At 44.3% G+C, this 18,129-nt stretch overlaps 1 protein-coding gene across 1 annotated transcript in view; it reads left to right on the top strand.

The window, feature by feature from the left end:
- Positions 1–7,892, top strand: part of LOC308171103 (zinc finger MIZ domain-containing protein 1-like) — a gene marked incomplete at its 3' end in the record, with an annotated part of 49,507 nt that extends 41,615 nt beyond the window's left edge. Inside the window, exons 14-23 of the mRNA XM_080545974.1 lie at positions 438–516; positions 630–761; positions 1,137–1,242; positions 1,848–2,008; positions 3,507–3,574; positions 4,001–4,069; positions 4,524–4,771; positions 5,082–5,284; positions 6,489–6,785; positions 7,785–7,892. Coding sequence (XP_080402100.1) covers positions 438–516; positions 630–761; positions 1,137–1,242; positions 1,848–2,008; positions 3,507–3,574; positions 4,001–4,069; positions 4,524–4,771; positions 5,082–5,284; positions 6,489–6,785; positions 7,785–7,892 — 1,471 coding nt within the window. The remainder of the gene's footprint in view (positions 1–437; positions 517–629; positions 762–1,136; positions 1,243–1,847; positions 2,009–3,506; positions 3,575–4,000; positions 4,070–4,523; positions 4,772–5,081; positions 5,285–6,488; positions 6,786–7,784) is intronic.
- Between the last annotated feature and the right edge of the window lie 10,237 nt (positions 7,893–18,129).

The following is an 18,129-nucleotide window of genomic DNA, read 5'->3' as shown; positions in this document are numbered from 1 at the left end:
TGAGGCTGGGTCAGAGTTAGAACGCTGAGGCTGGGTCAGAGTTAGAACAGTGAGGCTGGGTCGGTTACAACACTGAGGCGACACAAGAGCAGCTTACTCTTGTTAAGGTTGAGCTCGAGGTCGGTGGGCAGACATCACAAGCAGAAATGTTTGCGAAACATGCAGACACACGTTGCCACCTGGAGGTGCCACAGAGGGGGGGGGGTAGAGAGAAAGAGTTGATCTGCATCGCAGTGGTAGGAGAAAAAACATGTGAGGAAATGACCAAGCCAAGAGATTTGGTATAGAGGGAGAACAGTAAGGGCCCCAGGACGGAGCCCTGGGGGACCCCAGTGGTTGGGGGCTTGTGGAGAGGACAGCGATCCTCTCCGCGTCACCTGCTCTCTGTATAAGGAAGAATACTGACATGCCTCTGACCTTTGACCTCTGACCTGCAGGTCAGACCTGGAGCTGCAGTTTAAGTGTTACCACCATGAGGACCGGCAGATGAACACCAACTGGCCTGCCTCTGTCCAGGTAAGCGAGTGCACACATACACACACACATACACACACATATACTGTATATACACATGCACACACACACTCATATACATGTCGTGGCAACATTTGTGTGTGATCTTCCTCCAGGTCAGTGTCAACGCCACCCCCCTCACTATCGAGAGAGGCGACAACAAGACCTCCCACAAACCCCTGCACCTGAAGAACGTGTGTGTGCCTGGGAGGAACACCATCCAGATCACCGTCACCGCCTGTTGCTGTGTGAGTAGACACATACACATGCACACGCATGCGCACACACGCACACACACACGCATACACACATACACACACACACACACACACACACACACACAACTGCACACATTTCAAAGAGACTACAGTAGAATACTATGTACTATGTAGGCTTACAAGGTTTACTAACAATGTCGACTCCTATATGCATAGATAGTAGGTTTTGTTTGTATTAAACGTATGTCTGTGTCTGTGTGTGTGTGTGTGTGTGTGTGTGTGTGTGTGTGGGTGTGTGTGTGTGGGTGTGGGTGTGGGTGTGTGTGTGTGTGTGTGGGTGTGGGTGCGTGTGTGTGTGTGTGTGTGTGTGTGTGTGTGTGTGTGTGTGTGCGTGTGTGTGTGCAGTCCCACCTGTTTGTGCTGCAGCTGGTCCACAGGCCGTCGGTGCGGTCCGTCCTACAGGGTCTCCTGAAGAAGAGGCTCCTGCCAGCAGAGCACTGCATCACCAAGAGTACGCTAGCTGCTAGCTTCATTATTCATCATAACCATAATAATAATAATAGCTTGGTTTTATATAACGCCTTTCACAAATCCAAGGACGCTTTACAGAATTTTCAGACAGAAAGTCAGACAGACCCAACAGACATTTTTTAAAATAAATGATGCACCTACACAAAACCAAACATTAACATTACGACCACCGACCTGACAGGTGAAGTGAATAACATTGATTATCTTGTTACCATGGCAACTGTCAATGGGTGGTTTTCTACTCTGGGTTAGGGTTAGGGTTAGGCATCTACTCTGCATTTTGTTTCTTTTTATTATTACTACTCAATCTTTTCAGTTTGTAAAGCGTCTTTGAGTGTCTAGAGAAGCGTCTAGACTAAGTCTAATGTATTATTATTATTATTATTATTATTATTATTATTATTATCTATCCTCTACTGTCACCATATCCCTCTGCTCACCTCACAGTATACCTACTAGCCAGGCGTGGAGTCCACTAGCCCTGCGCTAAACATGTTTTGAATGCATAATCTGCGTGTAGCCGACTTCCGCCTTACTCCGAGGTCTCCGTCTCTCCGTCTCTCTCTCTCCACCCTCGCGTTGTAGTCAAGAGGAACTTCAGCAGTGTGGTGGCCGCGTCAGGGAACGCCAGCCTCAACGGGGAGGATGGCGTGGAGCAGACGTCCATCAAGGTCTCCCTCAAATGTCCCATCACCTTCAGGAGGATCCAGTTGCCCTCCCGGGGCCACGACTGCAAACACGTCCAGGTAACGTCCTCTATGTACACGTCCAGGTAACGTCCTCTATGTACACGTCCAGGTAACGTCCTCTATGTACACGTCCAGGTAACGTCCTCTATGTACACGTCCAGGTAACGTCCTCTATGTACACGTCCAGGTAACGTCCTCTATGTACACGTCCAGGTAACGTCCTCTATGGGCCGGGTTAGATAATGTCCTCTATTGGCAGGGTTAGATAATGTCCTCTATGTGCAGGGTTAGATAATGTCCTCTATGGGCCGGGTTAGATAATGTCCTCTATGTACACGTCCAGGTAACGTCCTCTATGGGCCGGGTTAGATAATGTCCTCTATGGGCCGGGTTAGATAATGTCCTCTATGTGCAGGGTTAGATAATGTCCTCTATGTGCAGGGTTACATAATGTCCTCTATGTGCAGGGTTACATAATGTCCTCTATGTGCAGGGTTACATAATGTCCTCTATGTGCAGGGTTGGATAATGTCCTCTATGTGCAGGGTTAGATAATGTCCTCTATGTGCAGGGTTAGATCATGTCCTCTATGTGCAGGGTTACATAATGTCCTCTATGTGCAGGGGTACATAATGTCCTCTATGTGCAGGGTTAGATAATGTCCTCTATGTGCAGGGTTAGATAATGTCCTCTATGTGCAGGGTTAGATAATGTCCTCTATGTACACGTCCAGGTAACGTCCTCTATGGGCCGGGTTAGATAATGTCCTCTATTCGCAGGGTTAGATAATGTCCTCTATGGGCCGGGTTAGATAATGTCCTCTATTGGCAGGGTTAGATTATGTCCTCTATGTGCAGGGTTAGATAATGTCCTCTATGTGCAGGGTTGGATAAAGTCCTCTATGTGCAGGGTTGGATAATGTCCTCTATGTGCAGGGTTGGATAATGTCCTCTATGTGCAGGGTTGAATAATGTCCTCTATGTGCAGGGTTTGGTAATGTCCTCTATGTGCAGGGTTAGATAATGTCCTCTATTGGCAGGGTTAGATAATGTCCTCTATGGGCAGGGTTAGATAATGTCCTCTATTGGCAGGGTTAGATAATGTCCTCTATGGGCAGGGTTGGATAATGTCCTCTATGTGCAGGGTTAGATAATGTCCTCTATGTGCAGGGTTAGATAATGTCCTCTATGTGCAGGGTTAGATAATGTCCTCTATGTGCAGGGTCAGATAATGTGGTCTGTGTGTAGGTTTAGCTATGTTTCAATACCTACACTAGCTCACCACTTAGCGTGAAGCTAGTACACACATAATGCTACACTCTGCCTTGTACCGTAGATCTTTTTGGGTTCCTGATTGGACATGTTTAAGCATTTTGGGTACCACGTGGAACACAAACCGGTTAAACATGGAACTCGAAAGGTTTGAACGTGGAACCGTAAAGGGTTAAAAAACGGTTTTAAGAGTGTAGCCAGCGGTACACTGATGGTGTGATCCATACGAGCATGCACACAGCTGACTGGTTGTGCACATCCTCATTCTGGCGTGTCTTCCACAGTGCTTTGATCTGGAGTCCTACCTCCAGCTGAACTGTGAGAGAGGGACGTGGAGATGTCCTGTCTGCAAGTAGGTGGACCATGCAAGGATTTGAATTGTGTCAATCAAATGTTTGCTCTGTTTGAATGAACTGAGTAATGACACTCTCTCTCTCTCTCTCTCTCTCTCTCTCTCTCTCTCTCTCTCTCTCTCTCTCTCTCCCTCTCTCTGTGTCTCTCTCTGTATGTGTGTGTGTGTCTCTCTCTCTCTCTCTCTCTGTGTCTCTCTCTGTCTCTCTCTCTGTATGTGTGTGTGTGTCTCTCTCTCGCTCTCTCTCTCTGTGTCTCTGTGTGTCTCTCTCTCTCTCTGTGTCTCTCTCTGTCTCTCTCTCTCTCTTTCTCTCTCTGTCTCTCTCCCTCTCTCTCTCTCCCTCTCTCCTTCTCCCTCTCTCTGTCTCTCTCCCCCCCCTCTCTCTCTCTCTCTCTCTCTCTCTCTATCTCTCTTCTCTCTCTCCAGTAAAACGGCATTGTTAGAGGGTCTGGAGGTGGACCAGTACATGTGGGGAGTCCTAAACGCCATCCAAAAGTACGTTCCTCTCCTTACTTTACCTCAGCTTGAATCCTCTAGTGAAGTTCAACAAAGCTGCATGTTTGAGGTTAACACTAGAAGAGCCGCCGAGGGGTCACTTTGACCCATGTGAGTAAAAAAAAAAATCTATCTTTGCACTTGATCAAATTTCAGGACCCTCCTTTCATGACTTTTTCTAGATATGTGCGTTCTACCACCCAGTATCCTTACGTTTTCAAAATCACTTCAGGATAAGCTAGTATATAGCAGGGAGGCAGGCTAAAAAAAGAAGCGCCCTCTAGTGATCTCTGTGTGTAAATAGCAGATTTACATTCTAAAAAGGGGGTCTATTTGACCCCCCAGGCGGCTCTACTAGTAGGTAAAATATGCACGGCTGTTAGTAGTAGTGTTAAATATATATTTTTTAAAAAGGATTAAATAAAAAACACCACACCGCCTCCTCCTCCTGTAGCTCGGAGTTCGAGGAGGTCACCATCGACCCGACGTGCAGCTGGCGGCCCGTCCCCATCAAGTCGGACCTCCACATCAAAGAGGACCCCGACGGGCCGCTGTCCAAGCGCTTCAAGACCATGAGTCCTAGTCAGATGACCATGCCCAACGCCATGGAGATGATCGCCCAGCTGGGCCCGGGTCCCTCCCCTTACCCGTCGCTCTCCGCTCAGCACACGGGGGGGAACCCAGGAGAGTACCCGGGCCCAGGTAAGACCAGAGAAACAGCCCAATCAGGTTCTTCGGATTCAGACATGTGATTGTGTGTGAAAGCGGATTCGATGAATTCTTATCGGTTGTTTAATAATAAGGAGCTTTGAGGTGGTGACATTTCGATTTTTGGGGGGGATATCTTTTCTCATATCATCAGGGTTGCGATAAGAGGGGATTTCTTGTGTCAGTTTTGGGGTTTTAGAAGGGATAGCATCATTAGGTGTCCCCCCCAATAACACCTGCCACAGTGACCTCAGTGTTTTAACCAAAAACCCCAACTCTCTCTCTCTTTTTTTTATGGTGCCAGGCAACAGTTACCATGGCCATGGAAACTTTGACTACCCTCACTGTAATCCCTCGAGTGGGGGAGGAGGAGGTGGAGGAGGAGGTGGAGGGTGCCTCCCCATGAGTGACTTCATGCACGGCCCCCCCCAACTGTCCCACCAGCCAGAAAGCCCTGGTGGTCTCCTGTCGCACGACAAGCCCCTGAACCACGGCATTTCTGACTCTGTAAGTCTGCTGCTACTGAGCCGGACACCACCATGCTTTCCTTTGGTTTCACTTTATCTGGGTAGTCCTTTGTATAGAACTGTTGGACAACCTATGGTATGCTTTTCACTATACAGGTGCATCTCAAAAAGCTTTTATATATTCTAGATTCATTACACATAAAGTGAAATATTTGTATATTTATTGTTTTAATGTTGATGATTACGGCTTACAGCTCATGAAAATCAAAAATCCAGTATCTCAAAATATTTGAATATCGCATAAGGACCAATCAAAAAAAAGGATTTATAATACAGAAATGGGCTCCTTTTGCATGAATTACTGCATCAATTGGTCAGTGGTCCAAAGTCCCTCTTTTCAGATGAAAGTAAATGTTGCATTTCATTTGGAAATCAATGTCCCAGAGTCTGGAGGAAGAGTGGAGAGGCACAGAATCCAAGTTGCTTGAAGTCCAGTGTGAAGTGTTGGTCCACTGTGTTTTATCAAGCCCAGAGTCAACACAGCCGTCTACCAGGAGATCTTAGAGCATTTAATGCTTCCGTTTGCTGACAAGCTTTATGGAGAAGCTGATTTCATTTTCCAGAAGGACTTGGCACCTGCCCACAGTGCCAAAACTACTAGTAACTGGTTTAATTACCATGGTATTACTGTGCTTGATTGGCCAGCCAACTCGCCTGACCTGAAGCCCATAGAGAATCGATGGGGTACTGTTAAGAGGAAGATGAGAGACACCAGACACCAACAATTCAGACGAGCTGAAGGCCGCTCTGCGCTCTCGGATTTAGTTTAGGAACGCAGCCATGAAGGTAGAGTTGTGTTACAGAACTGATCTGAGATCAGAGGGTGGGGCACAGCACAGCGAGGCCAGTACGCTGTAAGCTGTACTCATCCACATTAAAACAAAAAAAGGCTGGAAATATTTCACTTTATGTGTAGCGAATCTAAAATATATGGAAGTTTCACATTTTGAATGAAATTACGGAAAAGAATGAACTTTTCCACAATATTAAAAATGTTTGAGATGCACCTTTCCATTAACTCTGCAGACTGGCTCATGTCGCCCAAGCTGGAATGTTGTGATATTTAGCAGGCCTTAAAACGTATTATCTTTCATTTCACTGTCTTCCTGTTCACCCATCTCTCCCATGCTGTGTCCTTCCATCCATCCATTCATCCCTCCTTCTCTCTCTCACAACCTCCACAGATGTCTCATCATGATCAGTCCCATAATTCCATGCAGCAGAGTTTGCACGCGCCCCCTCACCCCGGCAACCAATCAGGGCCCTTACATCACAGCGGCCAGTCAGGGCAGGTGTTACATCACGCTGGCCAGACATCGCAGCCCCCGCGTCAGGCCCAACCTCAGCAGCCACATCAGCCTCAGCCGCCCGGCCAGAACAGCCACCCTCACGGCGATATGAACTTTAACCCCTCCTCCTCGGGGGCCGACGGGCCGACGGGCGGGCAGGCATGCCGGGATATGCATGAGCCCTGCCTGGATGTAAGTGTCAACATGTTTTGGGTACCTGTGATGTTAGAATTATAAGGTTCTATCTCAATTTGTCAAAATTGAGTTTTTTACATAATCTGATCCATTACTTTTGTTAGTAATTAATAAAATACAAAGGTTGCTTCTCACAAAACATAATGGAATGTAAAAACGTTGACACTTAATGTCTCTGAACTACCCTAAACGGAGATAGAACCTTATCATTCTAAGCTCACGACCTGTGCTAACTGTTACTGTGCTATACAGTATAGCGCCTCGGTTAGCTAGCGTTAGCATTCACAGCTATAGCCTTTTGTTATTGCCTAACTGTGTGGTCTGTACTGTATTATTTATTGAACCTTCTCATTAATATAATAATTAATATCATATAATAATATATAATATCATTAATATAATATTCATATAACATCTGGACCTGGTCCAAGACAGCTGCCAAGGAAAACAATATTTCGGTGAAATCACAAATATAAACACACGTACTGTACATCACAAAGCAAATAACGCAGACACACGTATTACATATTATAAAGAAGGTACAACCATTACACTCGAAAAACATAGTCACACACCATAAAGAATTGGCAGATGTAGACACACATACAATGCAATTACATACACAAACATACAGTACAGTCGTATGCATCTATGCAACTTGAATCGTTGAGTTTTCTTTGATTTGTATGTATGTACGGTCTGGGTTAGAAGGGCCAGTGTGTTATTATTACCTTTGGTAGTGGAAATGCAAAGGAATTGGATTGAAACTTCAGCTGTTCATTCTTCGCAGAGGAAAAGGAGCCTACCTAATCTCAATCTCAATCTCTTCTCTACCTCATATTCATAATCTCTCTCCTCCCCCTCCCTCTCTCTCTCTCTCTCTCTCTCTCTCTCTCTCTTCCTCACCCTCTGCCCCCCCCTCTCTCTCTCTCTCTTCCTCACCCTCTGCCTCTCCCCCCTCCCCCCTTCTCTCTCTCTCTTTCTCTTTCCAAACAGCTCCTACCAGAGCTAGCCAACCCAGATGAGTTACTCTCCTACCTGGACCCTCCTGACATTCCCACCAACAGCAACGATGACCTCCTCTCCCTCTTTGAGAACAACTAAACCCCATCGTCTTCTTAACCCCTCTCCCCTAGAAAGACAGGAGTGAGTGACTGTGTGTTGGACTATCTGGAGCCCATAGACACTCGGCTGTCCTTCGGTGTGACACGTGTGATGGCGCCCCGGATCACCGCTTCAGCTTGTGATCCTAAACTTCTCACCATCAACAGCCATGTTGGCTGGCACTAAAAAGTGATACTGTATCTCCGACGAAAGCGATTCAAGTGAAATCTGTGCAGCTATAACCCAGTTTTGTGTGTGTATCACACAGAAAGAAACCCTGTGTTGGCTTTTTTGTAAAAAAAAACAAACAAAAAAAAGATGTGTAGCACTTTTTATTACTCTTTTTTTATGGAAAACAAGATATGGGAAAGCAAAAAGGTTTTTTGGTCCTGGACCTGTGTCTCAATCCCCCCATTTTAAGTGTTGTTTTTCTGCACCCTGAGACCACCGAGGCACGGCAGAAAGCTAACACTACAGTCAGTGTATGTCAAGGAGAAACCAATGTTGCACAACCTGCCATCCTAGTGTCCGCATGAGAATCAGCACTGCCCTTCTCTCTTCTGTCTGTCACCCCCAAACATGTTCATGTTAATGTCATCAACTGCAACTAGAAGAAGCTGGAAATAATTTGATGTCTAAACAATGTCAGAAAGGGATGTATGCTAAAAAGGGGGCGGGGGGGTTTGCTCACATTGAAAAATGTGTGTGTGTGTGTGTGTGTGTGTGTGTGTGGGTGTGTGTGTGTGTGTGTGTGTGTGTGTGTGTGTGTGTGTGTGTGTGTGTGTGTGTGTGTGTGTGTGTGTGTGTGTGTGTGTGTGAGTGTGTGAGTGAGTGAGTGAGTGAGTGAGTGAGTGAGTGAGTGAGTGAGTGAGTGAATGAGAGAGAGAGAGAGAGAGAGAGAGAGAGAATGACAAATGTAGTGTGAGAGAGAAAGCAAACCAGTTGATTGAATTAAGAGCGAGGGAGAGAGAAATGGGTCAAGAAATAAGAGAGTGAGAGAGAGAGAGAGAGAGAGAGAGAGAGATTAAGAGTCCATCCCCATTGTAATAGACATCTATTTCAGTTCCTTTATATCTCCCTTTCTTACAAAGTCTTCCTGCAGGCCTTGTATAGCTCCTGTTACCATGCTGTCATGTTAGGTTGTCTCTCATCAACTGCATAGTCTACCATGTGCTAAGACGTGTGTGTGTGCCAATCACTCTTTCCCTCATGATGTTGCGAGTCCAGACTGAACATATTTGTTAGCAGTTTTATTTTAGCCATTGCATTTTTTTTTTCATCCAATTTTTATTAGACGCTTTCATGCAAATTTTTTCTTTTTTTTATGAATGTTTTGACAATTCTTCATAGTGTATTTTTTATTTTCCCCTTTTCCACTTTTCCACTATGAAACGCTCATTCAGTCGTAAGGAGATGGCCTTGAGTCACCAAAGTTGTCCCACCGTTGGCTTTGAAATTCAGTATGTTTAAGAAGGACACTTGTCTATAAGCATACAGCTGTTGAACTGCTCCATATTTTCTAAAGAAATGTGTTGATTGTACTGAATACTCTGTACAGAATTTGGGCCATCTTCTGAACCTCATGCATGACCCAACAATACTTTTTAAAGAGATATTGTAAATAACGCTTGTGAATACTTTATAATGGTCATACTGGTCAACTGTAGGTGTTATTTGTAACTGATTGTGTTGTCTTTAACAAGTGTACAGTACTGTACATCTATCAATGACACACACACACACACACACACACATACACAAACACACACACCAGCAATGCTAATTTTCAACTGTAAGTTAATAAATCCAAATGCCCTCTCACTGGCCTTGCATTTAACACTTGTGTATTGTTATACTGTATACCGAATTTGTTTATTCCCACCACAAAGCCACAAAGGAAAGGAATATATAGAAATTAATTCAACAAGAGTTATTAGTTTTTATTAAATGAGGAAAAAAAACGTCATGAACTGATTTCCTCTTTTAGCAATTGGGTGATATTCAAGTTGTTAACTCTTTTAACAGAATGTACTGCCGGATTTTGTAGCTAATTTGCCAGCTTTACAAGTCTGTTTTGCTAATGCACAAATGAAGTAGAAACCCTACAATTCACGCTTTAAATATGTTTGGTAATATATTTGGGAAAAAGTGACTTCATCTTTTTTTATTAGAATTCTAAATGTGTGAAATGTCCTCGGGATTGTGACACGGCTCTGCTACAAACTTTGTTTTGTGAACCTTCTTTTGTAACTGAAGGTCATTTATTATTGTGTGTATTTTCATCAAATGTTTTATATTGTTTTTCCAATTTTAAGTTATTTTTTGTTTGTTTATATATCCTGTGATTTTATAAGAATTATCATAATTTGGTTTACATTAGAAAAAACGCAGCAGATTAAATTTATGATGAAAATGATTCATGATTGAGTAGGTAACCAAATCCAGATAGCTGCATATTGTTAGAATGGTCTCCAAAGCTGGTTTGAAAACAGTTTATCTGTTTGTTTGTTTGTTTGTTTGTTTGTTGACAATGCACTGCCACATTGAGGTATTTGACTCCCCTGACTTTCCTGTATGTAGATACTGTATATGCTTTTACAGTAATGCATCATAACTCTGATCACATCTAGAGGTTTGAGCAGGGAGGAGTCTATGAAAATGCAATGAATATGATTAAATAAAATGGGCCTTAGTTGTAAGACCCCACCCCCTTTATTCTGACACTGAAATGCAAGAGAATGAGGGGGGGTCTGGGGTCTAAGGGATGCATGTACATATGTAAATGACACATAGAGACACACTAACAGAAATGTATTCATTTTCCCTGGGGGGAATGTGCATTGTGTATGTAGAATTTGTAAAGCTTACAGCTCCTGTCAGAAGAGACTTTGATTTGGGAAAACAAGTCTGTGTTTTGACCGCGCCTGTTCATTTAATGTAAAATACTTTATCTACCTCTCCGTCCGTACGGGGGTAGAATGGGGGAAAAAATACACATTTGTTTTGCTTTGTGTAATATTAAACTTCTGTGTATTTCTCTATTACCTGTGTACTTTATGAAGGTTCAACAAATACAAATAATAAAGGCCATTTTAAGGTATAAATAATTGGGGCAAAGGGGACATGGGACCTTGAATGGGTCCTAAACATTGTTACCAAATTTAAAGTTTGTACAATTTTGGCGAATGTACAGTTTTTACAAAAAATTAGGCAAAACATACTATAAAGGTACAATCTAAAGTGATTGCCCCATGAAGTGGCAGTCTTGTTGTGTACACTATGTACAACCATTTCATATTCTAAACAGGTCAGAAGAACAAATTGTGATTTTTAGTCTTGCTAAATTGTATGTAGTTAGATGATGTGACATTCTAATATTTATCTAATAAATATGTATTCAGATTAAACACATGCATTGTGGTCTTGATGTCCTTTAATGTATTTGTATCTATGACTTCAACCACCAGACCGACCCATGGTAGGTACAGTACAAGAATGGATCCATGTAAACAGAGACCTAAGCATCGTTAGCATCAAGAAGACGTTAGCATTGAGCAACTTTCAGGTCGGGTGGCACCAACAAGGATTCACAAATCAAGTTGTATCCATTAATCCTTTTGTACCCAACTTTAAACCTAGTTTAAGACTGACCAGGATTAATTTAAACATTCATTTAATCTCTGATTAAATGTCTATATTATAATAACTTAAATTAGGATTTAATTTTAAACTGACACTTGAGGTGGTTTAAGTTATCAAAATAGCACAAACATATTCTGCACTCACTAAGTCTATTGGGGAATGCAAGAAAGCAATCACTCCAACACTTTCTTTGGTAAACAGCAGAGAGATTAGGCTGGAGAAATGTAACCACTCATAAACTGAATACACAGCTAAGCGAATCAGATTTCAGATCTACTATGCCCATCCTTTGCAATTATAGCTTTTGGTTGTTTCCTTCACAAAGCATACAAACAGTAAACAATAAAAAAGGACAACTGGTTAAAAAATAAATCAAAGCAAACAAACAAGACATGTTGGGTTGTATTAATTAAACTGTTACAGATAATATAGAATAACAAAATAAAATAAAAACAGAACAAAGAAGCAACCCAACACATCAAACAAACCATAAGACCTTATTGGAAAAGCTAGTGTCACCATGCCTAAAAGCTGCTGCGTAGTATTTTGTACGTCAAATATATTTTAAAAAGTCCCAGTTTACGATTTTCTTTACTTCCCCAAAGAGCAAAGGACAGTAGATCTGTGGCTTCAGGCCATCCACAGAGAGTGGGACCCCTTCCAGTCAAGTTGCAGACTTGCCGTGTCCCTAAATGAGTGTTACATACAGTAGAATAATTAATATTTTTTTTCAATGGGCATAGATGATGCATTTGCCAATGTGATGAATTGTTAATAAGTATATAGCATGCATAGTATATGAAGAGGTTGCAAAAGCTAGAGACTTTTTTGACTAGTTGAGCAAACTCAACATTCTGAATTGAGTGCACTACTTTAATTTGACAGACAGACAAATAACATCGCTTGTTCACTAGAACTACAAGCATGTGCTTTCCATCAGTGGTATAACTACTACTATGCAGGCAATGCAGCTGCATTAGGGCCCAGAGTCATGTGGGGCCCACAGCCCTCGGCTCGAAGTCGGAACTATCGTATCATATGCAGATCTGCCTGAATGACACCTCATGGCAGGAATATGAGCATGAGGACCTGGAACAGTTCACGTCGTCGGTGAACTGCACCAACTCAGCCACCGTGGACAAACGTGTCCGGGTCTACCCCAACACGAAGCCATGGATGACTGTGAAGGTCCAAAAACTGCTCAAGGAGAGGGACAACGCCTTCTCAGCGAAGGACACACTGCTGTACAGCACCACCAGGGCTAACCTAAAGCGTGGCATCCGGGAGGCCAAGGCAGACCACAGAGAGAAGATTGAGGAATGCTTCCTGAGCAACGACTCCAGGCGGGTGTGGCAGGGGGTTCAGCACATGACAAACTTCAGAGCCAACAGGCTCACAGCCGCGGAGGACGACCCCCTGCTGGCGGAAAAGCTGAACTCCTTCTACGCCCGGTTCGACGAGGGGCGAACGGAGGTAACCACAACACAAACACCACTCTCTCCAGCTCTCAGCAGCCTCACCCTCACAGAGCATGAAGTGAGACGCGTGCTGAAGGCGGTGGACCCCAGGAAAGCCTCAGGGCCGGATGGCGTCCTGGGACGGGTGCTGAGGGACTGCGCCGACCAGCTGGCCGGGGTTTTCACCAACATCTTCAACCAGTCCCTGTCCCAGGCCACCATCCCACCCTGCCTGAAAACCTCAACTATCATCCCAGTCCCGAAGAAAAGCACGGTGAGCTGCCTAAACGACTACCGCCCGGTGGCACTCACACCAATCATCATGAAGTGCTTCGAGAAACTAGTCCGGGCCAACATAGTCACACGCCTCCCGCCCAACCTGGATCATACCAGTTCGCCTACAGAGCCCACAGGTCCACAGAGGACGCCATCGCGACGACTCTCCACTCCACTCTATCCCACCTGGAGAGGGGAAACAGCTACGCGAGACTGCTCTATGTGGACTTCAGCTCTGCCTTCAACACCATCCTTCCAGACAGGCTAGTGACCAAACTACTAGACCTGGGACTATCACACTCTATATGTGCATGGATCAAGGACTTCCTGTCTGACCGCCCCCAGAGGGTGCGGGTGGGCTCCCACACCTCCACAGCCCTCAGACTCAGCACTGGGTCCCCCCAGGGCTGCGTGCTAAGCCCCATCCTCTACAACCTCTACACCTACGACTTCACCCCAGTCCACCCCAGCAACTCCATCGTAAAGTTTGCAGACGACACCACCGTGGTGGGCTGCATCTCGGGGGGGGACGAGGCGGCGTACAGGGATGAGGTGGAGCAGCTGGGCAAGCTGTGCAAGGTTAACAACCTGCTGCTGAACCAGTCAAAGACCCAGGAAATCATTGTGGACTTCAGGAGGAAAAAATCTGAGGTCCAGCCCCTGCTCGTCGATGGAGGGAGCGTGGAGAGAGTCTCAACCCTCCGATTCCTGGGGGTGCACATACAGGATGACCTGTCCTGGAAGACCAACACAGCAGCCATCATCAAGAAGGCACAACAGCGGCTCTACTTCCTGAGAGTCCTCAGGAAAAACCACATCGGACAGGAGATGCTTGTGACCTTCTACCGCTGCGCAGTGGAGAGCATCCTCACCTACTGCATCTGCGTGTGGTTCTCCAGCTGCACAGCCGCAGAGAGGAATGCGCTACAGAGAGTCGTGAGATCGGCCCAGAAGATCAACGGCGCCCCCCTCCCCTCTCTGGAAGAGCTGTACAACACACGCTGCCTCAGGAAGGCCTCCAAGATCTCCAGAGACCCATCCCACCCTGGGTACGAACACTTTGCTTGGCTGCCCTCGGACAGGCGGTTCAGGACCATGTTCGTGCAAGGACAAACAGACTGAAGCTCAGCTTCTACCCCAGGGCCATTCAGGCCCTGAACACAGCAAAGACCTAGGTTCTATGCCCTGGACAATCTAGATAATTTGATGGCAGCTACTAGATTGAAATCAAGTGCAATACTGAAACACAACTATGAACATTTCAAACCTGCAAACTGCGACACTTTAAATGAATGTGCAATAACACTATGTGCAATATGACAACCCTCGGGTACATAAGGTTCAGAGATAGGAAATGTTAGAACCATAAACTGGAGAATCAAGACTGGTTAGATGAACTAAAAAGCACACAGGTTGAGGAGGCATGGCTAGGTTTCAAAACCAAATTCCTAAATATTATTGACAGTATAGCCCCCATGAGAACCACCAGGGTTAAAGCCCGATCGGAACCATGGATGAATTCGGACATTCTAAATGCTATGAAAGTCAGAGACCTAAAATGCTCTGAAGTTCAAAAATGCAAATCAAAATTAGTGAAACACTTAAACGAAGATCTCAAAACCCACTTTGAGAAAATTAAAAAACAATGCAACAAACTATGCAATCAGGTAATTACCATGACCAAATCTGCTAAGAAAAAATACCTCGATAACAAAATCGAAGAAAACTTAAACAAACCACGTGACCTTTGGAAGCTACTTAATAGCCAACTAGGTTGCAGTCAAAAACTCAAAACCAGGTCTACAAACATCAGCATAAAATCTGGAGATTCTCTCTTTACAGACAAGCTGGATGTGGCTAAGTGCTTAAACACTTTCTTTACAACCATAGCCACTAAATTAGTTAACAATCTACCACCCCACTCAGGGCGTTATGGTGTAGAGCACATCCGTGCGTTCTACAATAAACTGGGTGTACGCAAAGATGATTTTAAACTCTCCATGGTGTCAAACGATGAGGTGTTTAAAAAACTGGGCGCTCTACACTCAGAAAAGGCCACGGGCCATGACAATATTCCAGCCAGATTTCTAAAAGACTCAGCTGCCTCCATTACCCCAATCATCACCCACATAATAAACCTCTCCATCAAACAGGGACACGTCCCCCTTGACTTTAAAATAGCAAGGGTAACCCCACTGTATAAAAAAGGAAGCAAATTAGACCCAGGCAACTACCGACCTGTTTCTATTCTTAATTCCATCTCGAAACTTATGGAAAAAATAGTTTATGAACAGGTTGATAGGTACCTTACCGAAAAAAATCTGATGAATTTCAATCAGGATTCAGAACATCCCATTCCACTGACACATGCCTTCTCTATTTGAACGACCACATCAACCATGAGGTGGACTCGGGCAAGTACTGCGGCATGGTCATGCTGGACCTCCAGAAGGCCTTCGACACAGTAGATCACCACATATTGTTAGATAAACTGAAAGCAATTGGGTTCGATAGAACATCGGTGAGCTGGATGCAATCCTACTTAGAGGGGAGGGAACAGGTGGTTAGTGTGAACGGAACACTGTCCCCCCCCCTCCCAGTGACCTGCGGCGTTCCACAAGGAAGCATATTGGGACCTTTACTGTTCCTAATATATGTGAATGACATGTCATCAGCATGTGATTGCAATTTGTTCCTGTTCGCGGATGACTCGGCTCTGCTGGTCTCTGACAGGGACATATTGCAGGTGGAAAAAGCGCTAGGCACTGAACTGAGTAGAATCTGCATCTGGCTAGCTGACAATAAACTATCAATACACCTAGGTAAAACTGAAACCATCCTATACGGATCCCCATCTAAACTCAGAAAGGCTGTAAATTTCAAAATAAAAGTGGGTAACATTAATATCACAAGAAAAGAGGATATTACATACCTGGGCTCCATCTTAGAGGCTAATCTTTCCGGAGATAAAATGGCAGCAAAAGTAATCAAAAAAGTGAACCATATAACTAGATTCTTGTACAGGATATCCTCACTTGTCAGTAAAAACACACTGAGGACCCTATCAGGAGCTCTCATTCAATGTCACTTCGACTATGCCGTAACATCATGGTACTATAGAACCACAAAGGCCCATAAAACAAGACTCCAGACAGCCTAAAATAAACTGGTAAGCCTTCTGCTAGGCCTCAACCCTAGGACACATCTAACCGCTGCTCATTTTTTTAGCCTTGATTGGCTACGAGTAGTTGACAGAGTGCAGCAGCTTGCACTGGGCCTGGTCTTCAAGATACGCTACACCACAAAGACACCCAAGTACCTGTCAACATACTTCCAAAAAGTGAACAACGTCCACACATACAATACCAGAGGAAGCTCCACGAACCACGTTCAACCGCGTTGCACCACAAACAAGGGGTTAAACTCGTTTGCAAACTATGCAGTAAAAATGTGGAACGCCCTTCCTATAATCTTAAAGGAGTGCAAAACACTGCCCACCTTCAAAACCACTCTCAAAAAACATTTACAGGAGGCTGCAATCCGTAACTGGACCCTCTAAATCAAAAATCAGATTAAAAGACCCGAACTACCCACTGTACATACTTTGTGTTTTGTCCCCCGCCCCCACCTGTGGTGTATGTCCCCACCTGTCCTACCCGCTGTACATACCTTGTGTTTTGTTGTATTGTTCTTCCCATGATGGATGTATGTTTATCTTGTAGATAGTACTAGTTATTTGTCTGTATTATCTTGTAGATAGTACTAGTTTTTTTTGTCTGTCTTACATGTAACGATGAATTGAGAATCAAGGACCCCAATTGAAATAAGCCAGTGGCTTTCTTGGGTTTTTATCCTGTTAGTTGACCTTGTATGTAATATGTACTTTCATGTACCTACTTCTGCAAATCTTCTAATAAAGTTTTCAATCAATCAATCAAAGAATAGGTATAGCATAGCATAGAGTACAGAACAGTGTTTTATTTGTATAGTATAGTATAGTGGATAGTGTACATAGCCTTTATTTATGTAAACCAGCTCCTTTCCCTTCTTGTTTTTAGTTTTTTTTCCTAGCACCAGGGGAGCCCCCCCCCCTCCCAAATTTCGTTGTATGGTACCTGTACTATATTAACTCATTGACTGCCAAAGACGCCAATTGGCGTCTTATAGAATAGTAACGTTGACTGCCAAAGACGCCAATTGGCGTCTTATAGAAAAAAATAAAAATTTCGCGGGGATCGCGTTATTGACATGTTCTACACCTAGCGAGTGAATTTCAGACTTGGGTGTAATGTATTTCGGTCCCAGATGGGGGCAGTAGTTCGATAAAAGCCTGGAGAAGGAAGTGGCTTGCTGTGGGTTGTAGTAATGGCGAAACGGATCAGGGTATGTGCCAAACGCGGCGCGGAGCATTGCGGCGCGGAGCATTGCGGAGCATCGCGGAGCAGCGCGGCCATCGCGCGACTCTTCAAACAGTTCAGAGTCGGATGATACAGAAAAAGTGCAGCAAAAAAAATAAATAAAAAAAGTTCTGCAGAAAAAGCTCGTTTTCTCTGTTTATTGGTCAAAATCAGGTGTTTTTGCTGAAACCACCCTATGTTCTACGGCCGATTTCTAAACACTCAAAGAGGCTAGAAACAAACTTTCTTTTTCTGATGAAAGAAGAGAGTCTAAAGTTTTGGTAGATATGTTCAATGTTTATGTAGTCCGAAAAGTCAATATTTGGTGGGTCTTCAAAGTTCAGCGAAAATGCCCCAAAAGTCTGGCAGTGTGGAGCTCTCCGCTCTGAACATGGCTGGCAGTCAAAGAGTTAATGACAATAAAGACCATTCATTCATTCGAGATGACGGCGCGAGCTGATCGTA

Source organism: Nansenia antarctica (genome assembly GCF_963989245.1).
Source record: "Nansenia antarctica genome assembly, chromosome: 1".
In the NCBI taxonomy this organism is placed as follows: domain Eukaryota; kingdom Metazoa; phylum Chordata; class Actinopteri; order Argentiniformes; family Microstomatidae; genus Nansenia; species Nansenia antarctica.
This window is presented reverse-complemented; position numbering and strand designations above follow the sequence as displayed.